The sequence below is a fragment of the Gopherus evgoodei genome, chromosome 2, assembly GCF_007399415.2.
Source record: "Gopherus evgoodei ecotype Sinaloan lineage chromosome 2, rGopEvg1_v1.p, whole genome shotgun sequence".
NCBI lineage: Eukaryota > Metazoa > Chordata > Testudines > Testudinidae > Gopherus > Gopherus evgoodei.
The window spans coordinates 18952370-18971960 of record NC_044323.1 but is presented as its reverse complement, the minus strand read 5'-3'; the positions used below and the strand labels follow the sequence as shown (position 1 = coordinate 18971960).

The 19591-nt window shown below is 42.8% G+C and overlaps 1 protein-coding gene across 1 annotated transcript in view; it reads right to left on the bottom strand.

The window, feature by feature from the left end:
- The window catches only part of NOM1 (nucleolar protein with MIF4G domain 1), a 30727-nt gene extending 13827 nt beyond the window's left edge, over nucleotides 1-16900 (bottom strand). Inside the window, exons 1-8 of the mRNA XM_030554188.1 lie at nucleotides 16010-16900; nucleotides 15111-15235; nucleotides 13594-13789; nucleotides 10468-10791; nucleotides 9750-9860; nucleotides 8425-8592; nucleotides 7712-7833; nucleotides 1101-1233 (exon numbers count right to left, since the gene is read on the bottom strand). Coding sequence (XP_030410048.1) covers nucleotides 1101-1233; nucleotides 7712-7833; nucleotides 8425-8592; nucleotides 9750-9860; nucleotides 10468-10791; nucleotides 13594-13789; nucleotides 15111-15235; nucleotides 16010-16900 — 2070 coding nt within the window. The remainder of the gene's footprint in view (nucleotides 1-1100; nucleotides 1234-7711; nucleotides 7834-8424; nucleotides 8593-9749; nucleotides 9861-10467; nucleotides 10792-13593; nucleotides 13790-15110; nucleotides 15236-16009) is intronic.
- Between the last annotated feature and the right edge of the window lie 2691 nt (nucleotides 16901-19591).

Here is a 19591-nt window from a genome sequence, read left to right as displayed (position 1 = left end):
ATAATAGCAATCTTGTAACTGCAGTAGAAAGACAGAAGCACCTCTGAATGGTTCAGTTTTTACAATTCTACCTACAATCCCTGAAAAGCAGCAGGGGTTTATTCTGGATGCAAAGAATTCTCTTTTAGGATATTTACACCTTCCTTTTCCATCACACAGTTTCCTTACTTTAGATCCTTCCCAAAGGCCCATTGTAACATACTGACCTACCCTTCTGGCAAGGGCATAGACACAGGTGGGCCACAGCTCACCCAATTAGCACCCAGGCCCACCCAAATCTGATATAAAAAAGATTGAACCAGATTGCTAAGAGAGCAGCCTTTTAGAGGCAGCAGCAGCTTTACATATTGCTCTGCTCGACTCTGCTTCCCCATCAACACAAGCTCAAATTCTGCCCCGTCATCTAGTCACTGGTCCCCAATTGGCTCTCAGTTCCAAAACTATCAGCTAAATAAGGTTCTGGCCAGCCATTCACCCCCAATGTGGAGGGCTTAACTCTGACAATGGGAAGGAAGTAACCAGAGCTGAGTGGTGTGGGATGGAGACGGCGCTTGTGTTGATGGGGAACAGAGCAAAGCCCAGGACTGGGAGCAGAAGGCCATGTGTCAGGTCGCAATGCCACTTATTGGCCTGACCCACCTGTTGGTCACTCTCACAGGGGATGTGCTTCGGTTACAGGGAAAGGGCTCCCAAGTGGCTCTGCACTGGCAGAAGTGCAACCCGCCTTGCCCCCAGACATGGGGGGATGGGTGGCCTCAATCAAATATACAACATAATAATATACAATATAAATGATTTGCTGTGATGGCAGACCTTTGTTCACTGCCCACCACCACAAGTTGGGTCCCACCCAAATTTCCACTTCTAGCTATACCCCTACCTTCTGGCCAGAAATGGCTCAATAAGCTTCCTTAAGTGATGAGCTAGTCATCAGATTCTATTTATTTATAATAGTTGTGTAGGCCGAGAGACTTTTTCTGTGGGATTGTATGATGCAATAAATCTGTACAGCCAGAGTGACAAACCTCTAATAATAGAAATCCCAAAAGAATCTCAACTTCAACAGTACCACAACAAGGTAGGAACAGATCTTAGTTTACCTGAAATCTTCTATCGTATTCACAAAACTTGTTAGCCAAATATGCATAGAAGGGGTTATATGCCTTCTCCTGTAGGCAACAGTCAATGAGTACATGAACAATCTCTCTCTCTTGCTTATCTTTAAGTCCAAGCCTGCAATATCAGTAACAGTAAAAAATAATGAATTGAGTTTAAACGAAATCTAACTGCCCTAAAGTAAGAGCCACTGGCAATTTCTCTAAACTAAGACTATTCTATTGCAACTGAAATGGAATCCTTAAAGGTTTAAATTGAAATAAGCTGTCAGCAGTAAAGGCCAACCCAGTTTCGTTATGGAGAATAACACTATGTATGCAGCATGATGGAGTGACCCAAACAATCCCAGGCAAGAGGGGAATGACAGACATGCTATCAGTTTCTGTGCAGGAAAATGCAGGTGACATTCCACATTTGCACTTCCTGTCAGAAAGTGATAAGGACTGGCACTGCAATCATGGATAGCCAATCTGTCCTCCCATCTTCGGGAGGAGTCGTATTACTGTGGCAAGAGATGAGGCCTGGAGAACTGAGATGAACTGTACAGGGAAGACGACAAGGAATGAGCTAAAAGCCTTGGGATCCCCATTCAAATTGGCTAATAGACTTTACTGTGATTTTGGGAGGAAATAGCTGCTTTCACATACATCCTTGGCAGAGTTAATGGGGACAGACAGGTACCTGGAGCCCTTAAGTTCTATGAAAAAGCTATGACTGAGAAAGAAAACCTCTTTAAAACCCTTTTTGGTTGATGATATGAACCTTTTTATCTCTTTGTCACCAAGTCAAATCTACTCCAGATAGTGACTGAAAATAGTGATTAGATGGTGGCTAGGTTATCTAAGTGAAGTGAGTTTGGTGGTTTCAGTCCAGTTCCTGATAGAAAACATCTATTTTAAGAACACCAACAATAATTACAAAAGCACAATCTGTACTTATTGGCAAACTCGTTGGCTGTCTCAGCAGAAAGACCAATGACTTAATTGCCTTCTCACTCGTACAGCTGGCCCAACTAAAAGAGGATTCAGACACACTGGCAAGGAACAGTACCTTGTGCTGCACCTGTTCTGCAATTAAATATGATTTAGTCTTGAGTGCTGTCAAACATTTGGCAGCACTAAAACCAATTTAAAAGAAAAATGCTTAGTGTTATAATATAAAGAGTGTCAGTCACAAAAATTATTTGTATTGCTTTGAGATTGGACTTTCATCTGGCATTCATGTGGCTGAAACGTCCTGTCTGCCTAATTTTAGAATATAAGCTCCGCTGGGTCTCCCCTGTTTTATACAACACAGTGCAACCAAATTTTAGTTAGTAAGGATCTAAGTAAATCTTAGATGGTTGTGTACTTCTCAGAAGATCAGCCACTGCATTTGTGCATACAAGGTTTACAATGAAAATACCATCACACAACCAAGATTAGAATTTAGGTTTATATAATACACATCTGGGTCTTTTTTTTTTAAATCACGTGTTTGTAGGAAGCTAAGACTTCAAGTTTGGTTGTCCAATGAGAAAGCATGATTGTCCCAATTTTCAGGCTGTGGTCTCATTCTCTCAAGTAAATGAAAATGAAATTTTGTTACCGCTTTGATTGTCTGAAATAATTTTTCTGCATTGTTTGTTCTGTTTTGGGCTATTGGGACAGGGTTTCTCATTTTAATTCTCTTTAGTTAATGTGTCTGGCTCTTGGTTAGTCTTATATGTTTAGTATTGTACTCATTTTCAAACGTTTTAGAATGCCATTACCAGTACCAGTTTGAGAAAATCAGAACTGAGACTAGGTTTTCAACTGAAGTAAAAAGTCTGACACACAGATAATATAATGGATTTTGATACTCTGGTTTGATACGTAGACTTGATCATACAGAACACCACTCTAGTCCTCACCTAATCCTACTAGATTTTGCTGTTCAGTAGTTTGTTAAAAGTGTATGTGTGCACACCCATTTGATATGGATTTCACAGATTTAAGTGTAATTTTAGAAGCAACCATTGATTCATAGCACTCTTCTTTTCCGAACTCTTTAACTCTGTTACCATTACCATTTGCACATGGTCATGGTGTGCTAACAGTGAATGGTGCCAGCTGTAGCCCTGTGAATCTGTATTCCTATGTTTAGTGGCAGCTTGAAGCATACAGATCTGATTTTTCTGCTGTTTTGCCTTTGAAGACCTAGGGTATGGCTACACTCGAAACTTCAAAGCGCAAGTGTGAGTGTGGTCGCAGTGCCAGCGCTGGGAGAGAGCTCTCCCAGTGCTGCACATACTCCACCTCCTCATGGGGATTAGCTTGCAGTGCTGGGAGCTGTGCTCCCAGCGCTGCGGCACTGTTTACACTGGCGCTTTACAGCGCTGTATCTTGCAGTGCTCAGGGGGTGTTTTTTCACACCCCGAGTGAGGAGGTTGCAGCGCTGTAAAGCACCAGTATAGCCAAGGCCCTAGACATTTTTCCCCTTTCAAATATAAAAGCCAGGATGATCGTTCACTGCTGTGAGTTCCAGCATAAAACAGTTTAGCTTTTGTAAAGCCACAAACAACAAAAGATTCTCACCATAAAAAAGAGGATTGAGTCGAAATGCTGATTAAGTCCACCATGAAATACATAATGCTCACAAATATGCATGTCTTGATCTCCTTACAGATAGGCACAATAGTAAGAGGCCAATACAGCTCTATCAGGAGCTCTTCAATGACATAGAAATCCTACAAAATGTGGAAACATGGCTAAATTGCTAAGGATGAGTACAAAAGAATAGCACAAACCCTTAGGGACAAATCAGAAAGGCTAAAACACAAAAAGAGTTACATCTAGCAAAGATGTAAAAAGGACAAATAAGACGAGGGTCTTTAAATACATTAAGAGCAAGAGAAAGATGAAGGAAAGGGTAGGTCCTCTCCTTATCAGGGAAAGAGAGCTAATAATGGACAACATCAAGGCTGAGGTTTTAATACCTATCTTGCTTCAGTCTTCTTTAAAAGGTTATTTGTGACCAGATACTTAACACAATTAATATCAACAACAAGGGGTAGTGGTGGGAGGAATGCAAGCCAAAATAGTGAAAGAACAGGCTAAAGAGTATTTGGATAAGTTAGATACATTCAAGTTAGCAGGGCCTGATGAAATTCACCCTAAAGTACTTAAGGAACTAGCTGTAGTAATATCGGAACTGTTACCAAATACCTTTGAGAACTCATGAAGAACAGGTGAAGTCCCAGAGAACTGAAGAAGGGCAAACATTGTACCTATCTTTAAAAAGGGGAACAAAGAGGACCCACGGAATTATAGACTAGTCAGACTAACTTCAATACCTAGAAAGATACTGGAACAAACTACTCAAAAATAAATTTGTAAGCACCTAAAGAATAACAGGGTTATAAGTAACAGTCTGTACCCTGTGTTCACTCCTTTTATAGAATTATGATAAAGCTTGTAACAAAGCATGCTTTGTGAGGTATCATTGAAAAACTCATCATTTGCTGATCATTATTATCCTGATAAAATAGGTGGGCCTACATTGTATGTAAAGATATTAAATTCTACTGTCGGAAATTACTAAGACGCGTTTCAAGTCTGAAGAGCAGTGACAAAGCAGTTCCCCAGAAACAAAAGGCTAGCTGACACCTCAGCCAAGTGTCAAAAAAATCATTCTTTGGCAGGAAAGAGGGTGTGGACAAAAAAAAAAAAATTCTACATCTTGACAAAAACAGCTTGGGATTCCTGTCTACACAGACATTCTGTCTCCTGAGCCTTAGCTGGAGATGATTCTTGAAGAGAAAAAACTGTAAGAAGGGAGAGCCAAACGCCCCAAATTACTCCTCTCTTTCTCTCTACCCAAGGCATTCACAACATCTGAAGAACAAAAGAAACAACTTTTGGACTGGGGGAGGACCCATGACTGAAAGTAATTCAGCCGGTAAGATTACTGAAGCATGTCGTGAGAGAGACCTTTGCTTTGAATTCACTTAGCTTGTTAAGTTAGGAAATAGTTGTATTTTACTTTTATTTTCTTATAATCAGTTCTGACTTTTTGCCTCATTACTTTTAGTCACTCAAAATCTCTCTTTTGTAGCTGATAAATTTGTTTTATTTTTGATCTAAACCACTATATTTGAATTCAAGTGTTTAGGAAATGCCATTTTGGGATAACAGGATTTGTGCATATCATTTTCTAATAATAAAATGACAGACTTTATATGAGCTTGTATTATCCAGTAGCGAGCTGGGCAATACAAGACGCACATTACTGCTGAAAAGTCTGGGACTCGGAATTTGATGGTGTTGCTCTGTAGTGTAATTCATCGGTGCCTGGCTATAAAATTCATACAATCTAATAGTGATTTACATGCTTGAGGCTGGGTGTGAGCAGACAAGCAGTAGTAGCTCTCACAGTGAAGCAGTGTAAAAGGCACCCTAGGCTGGAGAATTGAGGTAAGACAGCTGTTCAGTAGTCCAGATTATATCCTAGATAATGTCACAGAGACCACATGGATTTGTCAACAACAAATCATGCTAAACCAATCTAATGTCTTTCTGTAACAGCATTACTGGCCCAGTCCTACATCACATTCTCATAGGGAGATGTGGTCCATATGAAATTACTGTAAGATGGATCCACAACTGATTGAAAAAACATACACAAAAAGTAGTTATCAATGGTTCGCTGTCAAACCGTGAGGACGTATCTAGTGTGGTCCTGCAGGGCTCTGTCCTGCCTCCAGTACTATTCAATATTTTCATTAATGTCTTGGATAATGTGGCGGATAATATGCTAGCACTGTGGAGGACAGGATAAGAAATCAAAATGAACGTAACAAATTGGAGAACTGGTCTGAAATCAACAAGATGAAATAACTGGCTGGGCAGTAGTACTGCAGAAAAGGATCTAGGAATTATAGCAGATCACAAAATGAGAGTCAACAATGTGATGCAGTTGCAAAAAAGGCTAATATCATTCTGGGGTGCATTAACACAACTGCAGTATGTAAGACAGGAGAGGTAATTGTAGGAAAGTAGGAAAAACTTTCTAATGATAACATAGTTAAACACTGGAATGGACTTCCAAGAAAGGCTGTGGAATCCCCATCACTGAAAGTTTTTAAGAAGAGGTCAAACAAACGTCATTCAGGGATGGTCTAGACATGCTTGGGTTTGCCTCAGTGCAGGGGGCTTAACTAGAAGACCTCTCAAAGGCCCTTACACCCCTATATTTCTATGATTCCACCACAGAAACCTAGATACTGCTGAAGTAGCTCACAGCAGCAGCAAAAGCTTGAGATTAACTCCCAAAAGGCATTGGCAAATAGTAAAACATATTTGAAAAATTTTGAAAACATATTTCAAAATAAATTGAAACTTTTAAAAGACAAGGATGGTCTTTTTCGATATTCAGAACTACAAGACTAAAGTTGTGGTTAATGCAGTACACAACATGACACTTTATTTAACTGGTGCGCAGGCCAAGTTTAAACAGCCTATATTCACTGCTACTTCACCTAAATTCTGGCCAGAAAGTTTCTGAGTCATATTACAGTAAAAGCATATTATCCTGCACCGGTTAGGCAAAAATTCCGGATAACTAAGGGGGCTGGGGCATGGGAGAGGGTGTGCGGCACAGCTCTGGGAGGGAATTTGGGTGAGGAAGGGGGCTCAGGGCAGGGGCATAGGAGAGGTTTTGGGGTGCTGGATCCAGGCAGCGCTCCCCGCATGCAGCTCCCCACAAGTGGCGACATGTCCCTGCTGCTCCTAGGCAGAGGTGCAGCCAGGTGGCTCTGTGCATTGTCCCCACCCCGCCCAAGCGCTAGCTCTGCAGCTCCCATTGGCCGGGGACTGTGGCCAATGGGAGCTGTGGGGGCAGCACCTGCAGGTGGAGGCAGCGCTCAGAGCTGCTTGGCGACGCCTCCACCTAGGAGCATTAGGGACAGGTTGCTGCTTGTGAGGAACCGCCAAGGTGAGCGCTGCCTGGATCCGGCACCCCAAAATGCCAGTTTCTAGAGTTTTCCGGTTTATAAAGTGCTGGAAAACCGTGAGTATCACAATTCCTAAAAATGTTTTAATTCTCTATGTGACAGCATCAGCAGGTCTACGTCAACTTCACAAATCTGTCGTACACCCATTGTATTTGTCAGTGGCTCCATCAGCTAGCACAATAATAAGCATAGCTTTCTGTATAGATTTCTCAGACACTTCCATAAGGGACTGACCGACAAGGAAATTTAGATTTCTATAATTCTGGAAAACAAGTTTATGTTTATCATAATCATTATTTTAGCATATTCTTCTATGCCACATCCTTTCTGATTACTTGGCCCAGAGGCTTCAGCTGGTATTAACACATACCTCTGGGGAAAAAAACACAACAACCCACTCCTTACTCCTGAGTCAGACCAGTTTTCTTTGCTCCATTCTCACTTTGTCTCTCTGGGCACCCTCCCATCTGACGAGACTAGCCGTTCTATGCTGCTCTGCCTGATGTCACTTACCCTGTGCACAACTTCCCCTGCTCTCCCTGACTGGCAAGAAGGCAACATGAAAAGTTTCCAGCCCAGAAAGCACTTCTATTTGTCCCTAGGTTTCAACTGGTGTGTACTTACTTCAAAAGTTTTTCAAATGCATCCAAAAAGTCTTCACTACTCATCAAGACACAAAATATATTTCTCCTGATGTCCGTGTTCATTCTCTGCTTACGAGCAAGCTCCAACATCTTTGAACTCATCTGAAAAGAAACATATTTTTAAAGAAACATTTACTAACTATGCATTTTATTTTGCACTTGCTATAGGAAACCTATTTCAGTGAAACTTTTCTGATATGATTATATATACATACCTTGAATGAGTTGTGAAGCAACAGTTCAAAGACCTAGTGCCCTTACCACTGGAGATGAATATAAGGAGTATCAGGACTTGGCCTCCAAGCAGTGAGATCAGATAACTGACCAGTGAAACTGGACTGAAAGTGATGAAATGCGTAGTCCTTCTCTAAAAGGCCATCATGCCCTTCTCACCATATTTCTATGCACTTTTAAAAACACTTCAGCCACATGATTTCTAGGGGGACAGCTGGCTCTACCTATAAGACTTCAGACTGTGGAATCCATTTCCAATTTGAGTTTGCCTTTTCCATTTCACCTGACAATACACCACAAAATCTTTTACAAATCCACAAGGTGGAAAAGAGAATTTCAGGGCCAGGACAAGCGTAAGTCCAAATACTAGCCACAGTATCACAAGGATATTTGTTCATGTTTCTCAAAGACAAAATTGCTTTGGCTCTTTCAATGATTAATAACTGTCTTCATATTTACCTTTCCCACAGGCAGTTTGTGCTGAGTCTTGCTGCTAGTACTATCAATCATTGGTGCTCCGCTCCAAGATGACCCTACTATCCACCAACGGCCAATCTGGTCAGCATTGAGGAGAGATTCCAATGACACACGAAGTTGAGTCTCTCTTCCAGAGCCACAGTTATGAACCTTTTATAACAATAAAAAGTTTTCAGTTCTAAAAAGCCTTTTTTTCCTAACAAAGGTTTTAGATCATGGCATAATTTAACAAGTTTCCCGACTATGCTCTCAGACGTTTCTCCCCACAACCCCTCTCTCCAAACAAAATCTGCCAAAATCAACATACTTCTCATTTATTTTGATTTACAAAATAAGAGAGTGCCTAAACCCAGTAGCTCTTGAAATTTTAAAAAAAAGAATTCCAACCAAAAAGACAAATCCAATAGGTTATCTCCATCCACCAACTCAACACCTTCGTTCAAATTCTAATTTGGAGTTGCAAGTTAAAAATAAACTGTAATGTCCTATTTTCTAATGGACATTTTTGTTCACATAAAATCACCAAAAGTTTTGGTACAGTTAATACTTGATCAAGAAATGAGAGTAAGGGAAGAGATGTTACACGTGCACTAGCAGAGCTGTGTAAAAAGGTTCTACAGCACCTGCTTGCAACATGTCTGTCTCTAGCCTACTGTATTAAATTCCTGACTTGTGTGTACTGTATTTACACAAATTTGAGGAAAAAAAGCCCAACGGTGAACCAGAAGAGTGGCATAATGGTGTAAGCCTGAGGTCTGAGATACATGGACTCTCTAGAACCAAACTAAAATCCCGAGGAGGGTGGCAGCTTCTCAATCTACAGAAGTACATATTTTACTTGTGAGGTTTTTCAGGTAAGATCTTAAAAATTAATGGCCTGATTCTTATAAATGCTGAGCATTCACAAATCCTGCTGAAGTCAATGGGAGTTGCAGGAACTCAACACCAGGGATGATATCTTGGTCTGCTCTGCACAAACATCAAAAGCACAGGGATTTGTCTCAGTGTCCTTGGATAAAAAATGTCTTCTTTCTCTAAATGTTTTGCAGTGTGTTGGGCGCTGACTAACATCAAGAGATGGCTGCATTTCAGTGGTGTAAAGTCATTTGGAATTCTTGGGGACAAAAGGCACTTTTCACAGCGTATTGTTCAATCTTCACTGTTACACAAATTCCAAAATAATATTAGCAGGTCATCTGGTCTATACTATATTACTAATAGCTTAAAAAAGCATCTTACAATTACTTCCAAAAGTATGATTTAGGAAAAGTAACAACGCCTAACAACATACTAAAAAACGTTTTTACCAGTGTTCTCAGCAGCTTGCGCAGCTTCTCAACTGGCTCAGGGTCATACCCTGGGATTTTCCGCATGTCATTGTTTTTTAGTGCCAGCATAGTCTCTAGCATAAAGCGAATCTACGGGTAAAAGAAACAACATTTTTCCAGCATGTCTGCCAAACTGTTATTTAACAAGTGGAAAATTTATCTTGAATGTATTACTGCACATGCATAAGCATCTCACCTAGCAATACATTCTGGTCTAGCTTATGACATCACAAATAAAGAACACTAGCTAAAAAACAATATTCATTTTAACTTCCACTACATGTATTTGTACTGAGTTTAGATTTAAATCTAATTTTGCTAACCAATACCACAGCTGTTGAATTATTTTGGACTTTTAAGTGTACAAATTATATTATTCCATGAAGTAGCTGCATCATCAGTTGCATAACACACAAAGCAGACAGCTATTTCAGGGTATGTTGGTGTCCATTCTCTGAGAACAAACTTCTAAGAGCACATTATTTTCTATATGTTAAGTAAGCTAATGCAACAATAATCTAATTGGATGCTAATACTATTTTAAGGTCTAATCAGACTACCGCGTGAAACAATTTTAGTAGATAAACTAATACAAAAATTAAACAATTTGGCCAATTAACAGATTTAACCAAGTCCTTGATTAATTCTGTTCATGCTGGGCAGTTTGTGCCCAAATGTTTCCAAAATGCATACGTACCCTAGACTGGTCCTGAAATTTCTTCCCCACTGCATTTGCTTTGTTCTGGGCCTCACTAATCAGATCCTTCAGGGCCAAAGCATCATCTTTTCTCAAGGAAAAGCCCACATTTTTCAGAAGGAGCAGAATCAGTTCAATGTCCTTTTCTGTAAAAGTGCTAACAAGTCTCTTGAGAATATCAAAGATCAGCAGCGAATGCACTACGTGAAAGTTATACAGATGGCCAATCAAAGCAAACAGGTTATCGCATTCTTTCCCTTCAGCATCACTTTTATAGAATTCCTCAAATTTCCTCACCACAGCTTCCAAAAAGTGAGCACCAACCTGGCAACAGTTGTATGAAAAGAAAAAAAATATTAGAAAGAAATTAAGCATTTTGCATATGTGGATTTCCCTCCCTCGATTTTACCTCCAAAAAGCAATGAGAAACAAGCAAACAAAAAATTAGCTTATAGGAAAACGGTTGTTCCCATCAGCCAACATTGATATTCTATATTTAAATATTCCAAAGGACTCTAAGCTATCAGTTCCATACATAGTTTTTAAGAACCATACTATTTGCCTCGTGTCCATTTCACTTTACTTGATATTATATATTTACACATAAAATCCAGTTATCTTTTTATACCTTTATTTGGTAGTAAAAGCAGGTTTGATGAAATCAAGCTAATGACTTACTAAAAAGATTTGTTTAAACAAAGAAAACTGGAAACATTTCTCACTGCAACATAGATTGTCATGCTCCCAGCTGCCAGAGAATGCTACCCATTATTACTCTCAGTTCAGGCTACGTTTTAGACATGGGTATTTTTAGTAAAAGTTACAAGGCAGTAAACAAAAATTCATGGCCCGTGACCTGCGCCTCCTCCCCACAGCAGCAGCAGCAGAGTTTGGGTGTGGGAGGGGGCTGGGGCCCGGTATGAGATGAGGCAGGCTTTGGGCAGCGCTTACCTGGGTGGCTCCCTGGAAGCGGCAACATCCCCCTCGCTCAGCTGCCAGGTGAAGGCATGGATAGGCACCTCTGCAAGGTGCCTCCGCCTGCAGGCACTGCCCCAATGGGAGCTGTGGGGGCAGTGCCTGCAGGCAGAGGCAGCGCCTCCATCTAGCAGCTGAGCGAGGAGGGTGTCACCATTTCCATGGAGCTGCAAGGTAAGCGCGGCCCAGAGCCTGCCTCACCTCGTCCCCCAACCCCTTGCCCCATCCCAAATTCTGCTGCTAGAGTGGAGGGGAAGAGGAAGTGAAGGGAGAGGGAGGAGGGCGAGTTACACAATTAAAAAACTGTTATTATGTTAATGTTGCAGTTAAAATCAGTCAGGAAATGTGTAAAAGTTAAGGTTCCAACAGCAATGCTGACTTGGTTGCATTACAATTCCAGAATGGTTTAAGGCGTACATTTTATGGCACACTAATGTGTCAAGCTGCATGTTCAATAAGAACGAACAGGAGTATTATGCATATGTTGCATAGCCATATAAACATTGCTACAGGACCTTAACTTTTGCATTTTCTGAATCAATTTTAACTGTAACGTTAATGTTACCTTATCACAGTTTTGTGCATTTAATATCCTGTATCTTTTTCAAAGAACAAACTTGAGTGCTTAATAATGAATTTAAGTAATCCCAATTAGATTCTAAAATCTACATTACAACTAAATCAATGGTATATGCGAGAGTCTAGAAACTGGTTGACTACATTTAATAGTTTTAAACTTATAAAAAGATGGGGGTTACTATTAAAACAGCACCAAAATTTTCAAGTCAAAAGTGGGATAAGAACCACCCTTTAAAGCAAGTGTAAACAACCTATGTCATGCATGCCGAAGGCAGCACACGAGCTGATTTTCAGTGGCATTCACATTGCCTGTGTCCTGGCCACTGATCTGGGGGGGGCTCTGCATTTTAATTTAATTTTAAAGAAAGCTTCTTAAACATTTTAAAAACCTTATTTACTTCACATACAACAATAGTTTAGTTATATATTATAGACTTACAGAAAGAGACCTTCTAAAAACATTAAAATGTATTACTGGCACGCAAAACCTTAAATTAGAGTGAATAAATGAAGACTCTGCACACCACTTTTGAAAGGCTGCCGATCCCTGCTTTAAAGCAACAAAAGGAGTAAAAATAAATGTACTATAATGCAAATGTTGCACGTAGAAAAGTTAACATGGTCGTACCCCTCTGATATTTAGCTTGGTTTTAAAAACAGCTAATACAGAAATATTTCCACCTCATCAGGTCAACACATTACAGACGCAAGAACTACTTGAACGTATCTTTTATATGGGTTCTTTCAATTATGTTTCTGCATTACAGTATCAGAATAAAGCTTTATGGGAACAGCATCTTGAAACAGCTCATTGTCTCTTGGCACAAGTTGCAGTGAAATTATCTAAACTCCTGTAATAACTTCCCTTTGACATTACTGTTCCAACATGTCCTTCATAAGTTTATTTTGACCTGATATTGTCAAGCCTGAAAATACAACCCTCAAACGGTTGCTTGATGTGTGTCAAATGCTCTGATCCAGCAAACACTTATAGCTGCAAGCCACCCCACTGACTTCAATGGGACTACTCACACGCATGCATAAGTGTATGTAGGATCGGGCTTTAGTGGGGCTCCTCAGATGCAGGTGGATTTTTTACTCTATAATGGTTTTAATGAATTCTGTAGTTGGATATATAGGACTCAAGAATGATGTTCTAAAGTAGCCATAGAATAAGACTGGATAATTCTAACTAAAGATGGGAAAAATAGTAGCTTTAAGAAAGTTTTCAACACTACAGATAGATGCAAGTAGGAATATAAGGCACTAATGGTCTCAATGAGATCAGTTAAGCTTTATAAAGGTGACCAATAATTTACAGAAGTAAATACTCACTCAGGGGCAGTAACAAGTGTAAGGGCCTGTCACTTGTGAGAGCCGCCTACTAAATCATAACTGCAACCACAAGTCAGCCCAGATTGCCATATAATGAGGTATAATTTCAGTGATACTGTATACTTACTGTCTAACAATTTCAGAAACTGCATATTCAAAAAAGAACCTGGATAAAGCACCATAGAAAGTGTTGTGCAACATGATTAGAAAATAAAACAAGCCCAGGCAAATAGTTACCTCAATTCCCACTGTATGATGAAGAATGCTGACCAAAAGGACATGCTCCATCATCAATCTAACTGGCATCATGGCTGCAGTAACACAAGCATTCATAAGAACATCTGTTAGAGTTTCATTCATGTCCTTTCTACTGTTAGTCATGTATAGCTCTTCCAACTGTCCACTTATGGAGGCCAAATTTGGTTCACTCAACCTATTGGGAAATAAAATTCAGTGTTTGCTTTAGTTTTCCATTTCTTCTTACTCAGTACATACCCTCACTTTTTAATAAAATTTAATATTACTTTTAATCCAAAACAACAAATGTTTTATTTTTAATCTTTTATTCAACTAGTAGCTCAAAAAGAAAAAAGGGACGAATATTTGAAACAGATTTTGGATCTTTCCTGTTCATCAAAATAATTCAGATACACAAATATATAGTTCACATCTTCTTAGGAGATATTGTATATAAAAATGAAGTAGTCGTATTCGCAAAGAGTTGATGAAGTACTCAGTGCCTGCTGAGCAGTGATGTGCAAAAGACCATAACATACCGTATCTAAAATCCAAAAGCACTCAGCGTCATGTTTGTAATTTATTCAGTGTAGTTATAGTGAATTCTTATTCTGCATATCAATGGACCATAGCCTGCGTACCAGTCTGAGACCCACTGGCACAGACTAAAATTAATGTCAACTGAATGTTTTTATATAAAAGCCACAAATAAATATATGGTAATGTGCAATTATTACTGTAAACCTATTCTTCAATAGTATAAGATACACACTTCAGGGCGGCTGCAGGCCTCAGCATGCCAAGTGCGTGCTTGGGGCGGCAAGCCGCGGGGGGGCGCTCTGCCGGTCGCCACAAGAGCGGCAGGCAGGCTGCTTCAGTGGCTTGCCTGCGGAGGGTCCGCTGGTCCTGTGGCTTCAGTGGACCTCCCACAGGCGTGCCTGCGGGGGGGCCACTGGTCCCACGGAGCCTGCGGGAGGTCCGCTGAAGCCGCGGGACCAGCAGACTGTCTGCAGGCAAGCCGCCAAAGGCAGCCTGCCTGCCGTGCTTGGGGTGGCAAAATCCCTAGAGCCGCCCCTGACACACTTCTCCTGAGATTCAGAGCTCAGCAGTTTTAATAGTATTTTTTAATGCTCTGACTACTTTCATGTGCAAATTGTACAAAGTCAGGGCCTGATTCTACAATTTTTTTTTTCAATCACGCATAGTCCCACTGGTGTCCACGGAATTATGTTTGGCTACGACATCTAACAATGTTTGTGGAATTCAACTCAAAGTTTTAAATTCACTTATCGATTAATACACATCTTCTTTAATAGATTTTTCAATTTCTATAAATGTACTTTTGCCAAAATAATTGAGAATAAAAAAGATACTGTCAAAGATGGCATCCACAAAATTTTACTTTTATTTAAAAAATCAGTTTGCAAGAAATAAGTCATATCCACTCCCCTCTTTGGCTTGAGCAGTGGTTGCTGTAAACACAGCCTAATAATCAAACAACTTTCACATTACATTACCTGTTAATTAGTCCTTTTACTGTTTTCTTCAGTCTTCCCAGTTCTTCTCTCTTTTTGTCATCCATTGTCTCGTCAACTCTTCTCACTGGAGGGGGGACATACTTCATAGCTCTATGGCAAAGACGCTTATCAAAAGAGAAAAACAAGAAAATAAGGCAGTATGCTATAAAAAAAATCTTATTTAAAAATAAATCACTTGAAAATATCTTTTAATTAAGTATAAGAAATGGAGTTATTAAATATACCATAGGTTTATTTCTAATTGTAATGCAACACTCATAGTAGAAAATTATGCTAAAGGAGCTAATCTGAACAGCATCCAAAAAAGAAACATGCAACAGCTTATCCTTAGGATCAATTCAAATCAAGGTCCCAATTCTCCAAGTTATTCAAGTGCAAAACTCCCATAAACCTCAACGGGAATTATGCAAGCCTTACAAAAAGTGTGCTTGGCCCCAAATGTACCATCTGTGTTCACCGATGCACAATTCAATACTGTAGCTGATACATCCTCTATCAGGGATGGGATAAATGGTCTGATAGGCCTTTTCCATTGCTAGCTACTGTAGTCCTACTGGCATGCTGAAACAATGACAGCAAAATCAAAACAAGAACCTCCATGTACATTTCAAGATTTACCAATGTTCATGCTGCAGGGCATCGCCCTATTCCCATACCATCAGGATATGTCCTGTAATACATAGCATAAAATTGTCCCCAATTCACCAGTCTAACTTGGCTTTTTGGCTCTGTGACAAGACTGAACATAGCATGTCTTGGCTAGGGCAATTTCCAATCCCTTACAAAACTCAGATCTGAGGTGAAACTTCATGTGAAGGATGCAAAATTGTATTTGAAAAGCACGAAGCTATTTGATGCAAAACCTGCCCTCAACGTACCTTCTCTTCTCTGGAGGTCTTGGCTTTACAGGGTTTATGGTCGCCACCATCCTCTGGGGACATGGGCAACTTTCTGCTTACTTTCCGCTCATCCTCCCAGTTTCCTTCCATATCTGTCTCCTCTGAAGTTTCTAAAGTGTCCTCCATCCTCCCCTCCTCTTCTTCCTCCTTCCCATCTAGCTCCCCCTCCTGATCATCATCTAGGGACTCCAGATCTAGATCCTCCTTATCAACTTCATCCTTCCTCTCATCCTGATCTAGGCGCCCCTCATCAGCCGCCGCCGCCTCCTCCTCCTCGCCGCTCTCCTCATACAGGCCGGAGAGGGTGGTCTCGGGCTCCAGCGCCCCCAGCACGTAGCCCAGCCCGTCCCGGGCGAAGCTCTGCGGCACGGAGGAGGCGCCCGCCTTCCTGCGCTTGCTGAGCCCCAGGCGCCGCTCCAGCCGCTGGATCTCCTTCTCCTCCTCCTCGTTGGCGGCCAGCAAGGCCCGTTTCCGCGCAGAGGCCGCAGCAGCGGCGCTAAGGCCCTTCTGGGGAAGCCGCTTCGCTTCCTCGCGGGGGCGCTGCTGGCGCTGAGGTCCCGGGGGCGGCGAGGCCGGGACCGCCACGGGGAGGGGGCATCGCTCCACGCCCCGCGCGTGCTCGCCCCGGCCAGCCCCTGGCTCCTCGCAGTGCACGCGGCGGCGGCGGCTCCGCTTGAGCCTGCGCTTCTCCTTCCTCAGCTCGCGGTGGTGCCTCCTGCCCCGGCCCCCCGCGGGCTGGAGCCCGGGCTGCGGAGGGGAGTGGCCCCCGGCCGCCTGCACGAACTCCTGCACCGCCAGCCGCAGCTTCTGCAGCCTGCCTGGCTGCCGGCTCCCGCCGCGGCCACCCCGAGCCCCTGCCGCCCGCGTCATGCTCCTCGCGGCCGGGCCCACGGTCACGCTCCGCACAGCCTGGGCGCCGCCATCTCGGCGAGGCAGCAGCCAGCCCCTTCCGGCCCGCTGGGCCGCGGCCTGGGGCGGCAGCGCCACCTGCTGGGGCGGCAGGGCGGGCCTGTAGCGCGGGACTCGTAGCCCTTAGCGCCGCCAGCGAGGACCTAGCGGAGGAGGCCCGGGGACCCCTTGTCCCTGCCCCGCATCGCCCTCCAGGCCGCCACCCGCTGCTGCCCGGGACCGTCTCCAGGCGAGGGCCGCCACAGCCCGTCCTTGGGAGCTCCCTGCCCTGCTTACACACACGGCTGAAGAATCTGGAGGCCTGTGGCCTGGTACTAGGGATCCAGGCCGCCTGTGGCAGCCCACGTGAATCCTTCCGCGCCCCCATCTCTACACAGGCCAGGCATCTTCCACTGATCTGCCCCTGGAGTCCTGCTTACAGCGAGCGCAGCATCTCGCTATGGCACCGGGAGTCTGGGACACCAACAGGGTTGTACTTCCTTTCTCCAAGTACCGCCTGTGGGTACCAGCAGGGAGACGGGGGTCTAGGCCTGCCCCTGGCTAAAGGCCCTCCCTCAACTGAGCAGGAAGGACCAATGAAACCAGGTCACAACTGAACAGTGGGGGCAACAAATGGAAAAGGACAGGGATGGGAGTGGAGGTCATAAGGTGAAAAGCAGGGGAACAGAAGGAGACACTAAGCAGAGCAGTCCCAACACTGCCCACTTTTCCTCAAAGGCATCTGTGGAGTTAGTGGACACCACCTAGAGAAATGCTGTTCGTTGGCATGACTTCACAAGGGAGTGGAAATAGGCCCCAGAGTCGCAGAGCATGCCCCCATCCCCTAATACAAATTCCTCCTCCTGGGATGGTGGATGGCCATCTTGGCCAGCACTAGGAGACTGATCAGAAGATCCTGCAATTTGTGGGGCCACAGATGGGGTGTGCCAGGATCAAGCGGTGTGGGAAGAAGTGCAGCCAGAAACTCAGAAATGGCAGAGGAACCAGAAGAGGGTCTGTAATCTGATACACTCTACGTCAAGGGTAGGCAACCTATGGCACCCGTGGCAAAGGCGGCACATGAGCTGATTTTCAGTGGCACTCACACTGCCAGGGTCCTGGCCACCAGTCCGGGAGCTCTGTATGTTAATTTAATTTTAAATGAAGCTTCTTAAACATTTAAAAAACCTTATTTACTTTACATACAATAGTTTAGTTATATATTATAGACTTTTATAGAAGGATACCTTCTAAAAATGTTCAAATGTATTACTGGCACACGAAACCTTAAATCAGAGTGAATAAACGAAGACTCAGCACACCACTTGTGAAAGGTTGTCGACCCCTACTCTGCGTAGATGTGTGCCAGGGTCTCCCTCTCACTGCAAAAGGGACAGGTGTTAGGGGAATTTGTGAATGCCAGATACACACCTGTGGTTATGGCTCAGTGAAAGAGCTGCCAACTTATATCCTTGGATTTTAAAACCACACCTGTAGAGAACATTTTAGCAGTTCATTGCCTTAACCACTTGGCTACCTAGTGACCCATTTTCTCCAGGCAGTGGAGTAGTTTGGAGCAACCACTGCTAGCTCCAAAGCAGTTTAAACATTGTTTCTCTTCTGAAACACTGGTGAACCCAGGTTGCTCGTCTACACGTGCAAACAAACTGTTCTGAGAACCAGGTCAACTGCTCTTATTGCTGATGCCCACTGTGAGCAAGGGATACTTTTCCTACTGCAGATAAGACTTTATCGTGCAGAGCATGTACCTTACGCCATATCATTACCAGTAAAAGTTGAGCCTTAGACTTAGAAGAGTCTTTTCAGGAAAAATCTGAGATTGAGCTTTACTCACAACAGAAAGCAAAGCAATTTATAGCATCCCTTCACTACAGCAGATTTGTAACATTATAACCCCCCCTGTTTAAGTGGGTTAAATAGTAGTTAAAGGTAGAACTTGGACAGACCAGAAACATGAAGGTCTCTAATAAGAGAAGAGGTAGTGCAAACTTGAGGTTGGAGCCTAGAGGATTATTTGGGGGAGGGGGAGGACTCACTTTCGTGGACCCTGCCTACTGTTTTACCCAGCTGTTCCTTCCTGAGCCTCTGTCCTCTCACTCTGTCCCCGAGCCTTCTGACTGCTTGCTCCAGGAAAGGGAATGGGAGAACTAAGAGTGGAGGAAGAGAGACAATATCTTTGCATTTGGTACTAGCACACAGCAGCCCCAGTAGTTGGGTGGAGTCCCTGCTGCTTTTTGTTAGTTACCTTATTAAGTTGGAACTGGTTCAGGCATGCAAGAATCTTTTACAGACATTTTGCATTTTCTGTTTTCAAGGTTATAAATAAAAGAAGTGGGAGAGGAGTTTCAGGCTCCATCTAGACATTTTATCTAACCCCACATGTGGGGCCTGTTCCTCTAATTTGAGAGAGCCTGACGGATAAAAGGGAAGTTCACTAGCCATGCCTTTGGTGTCACTGCTGAGACTGCCAATAAGAAGACCAGTTGCCAGCTTTGTATTATTTTTATCCCTTGCACGTATCCTGCAAGTGGACTCTTTGTACCCGGGCTCCTGGCCCATCTCTCTAAGGTCTTGTCCAGGCAAGTGCTGAATGAATATTTGTATCCATTAATCTCTCATTAATTTCCAGAAGATGATTTTGATCCCTTCTGT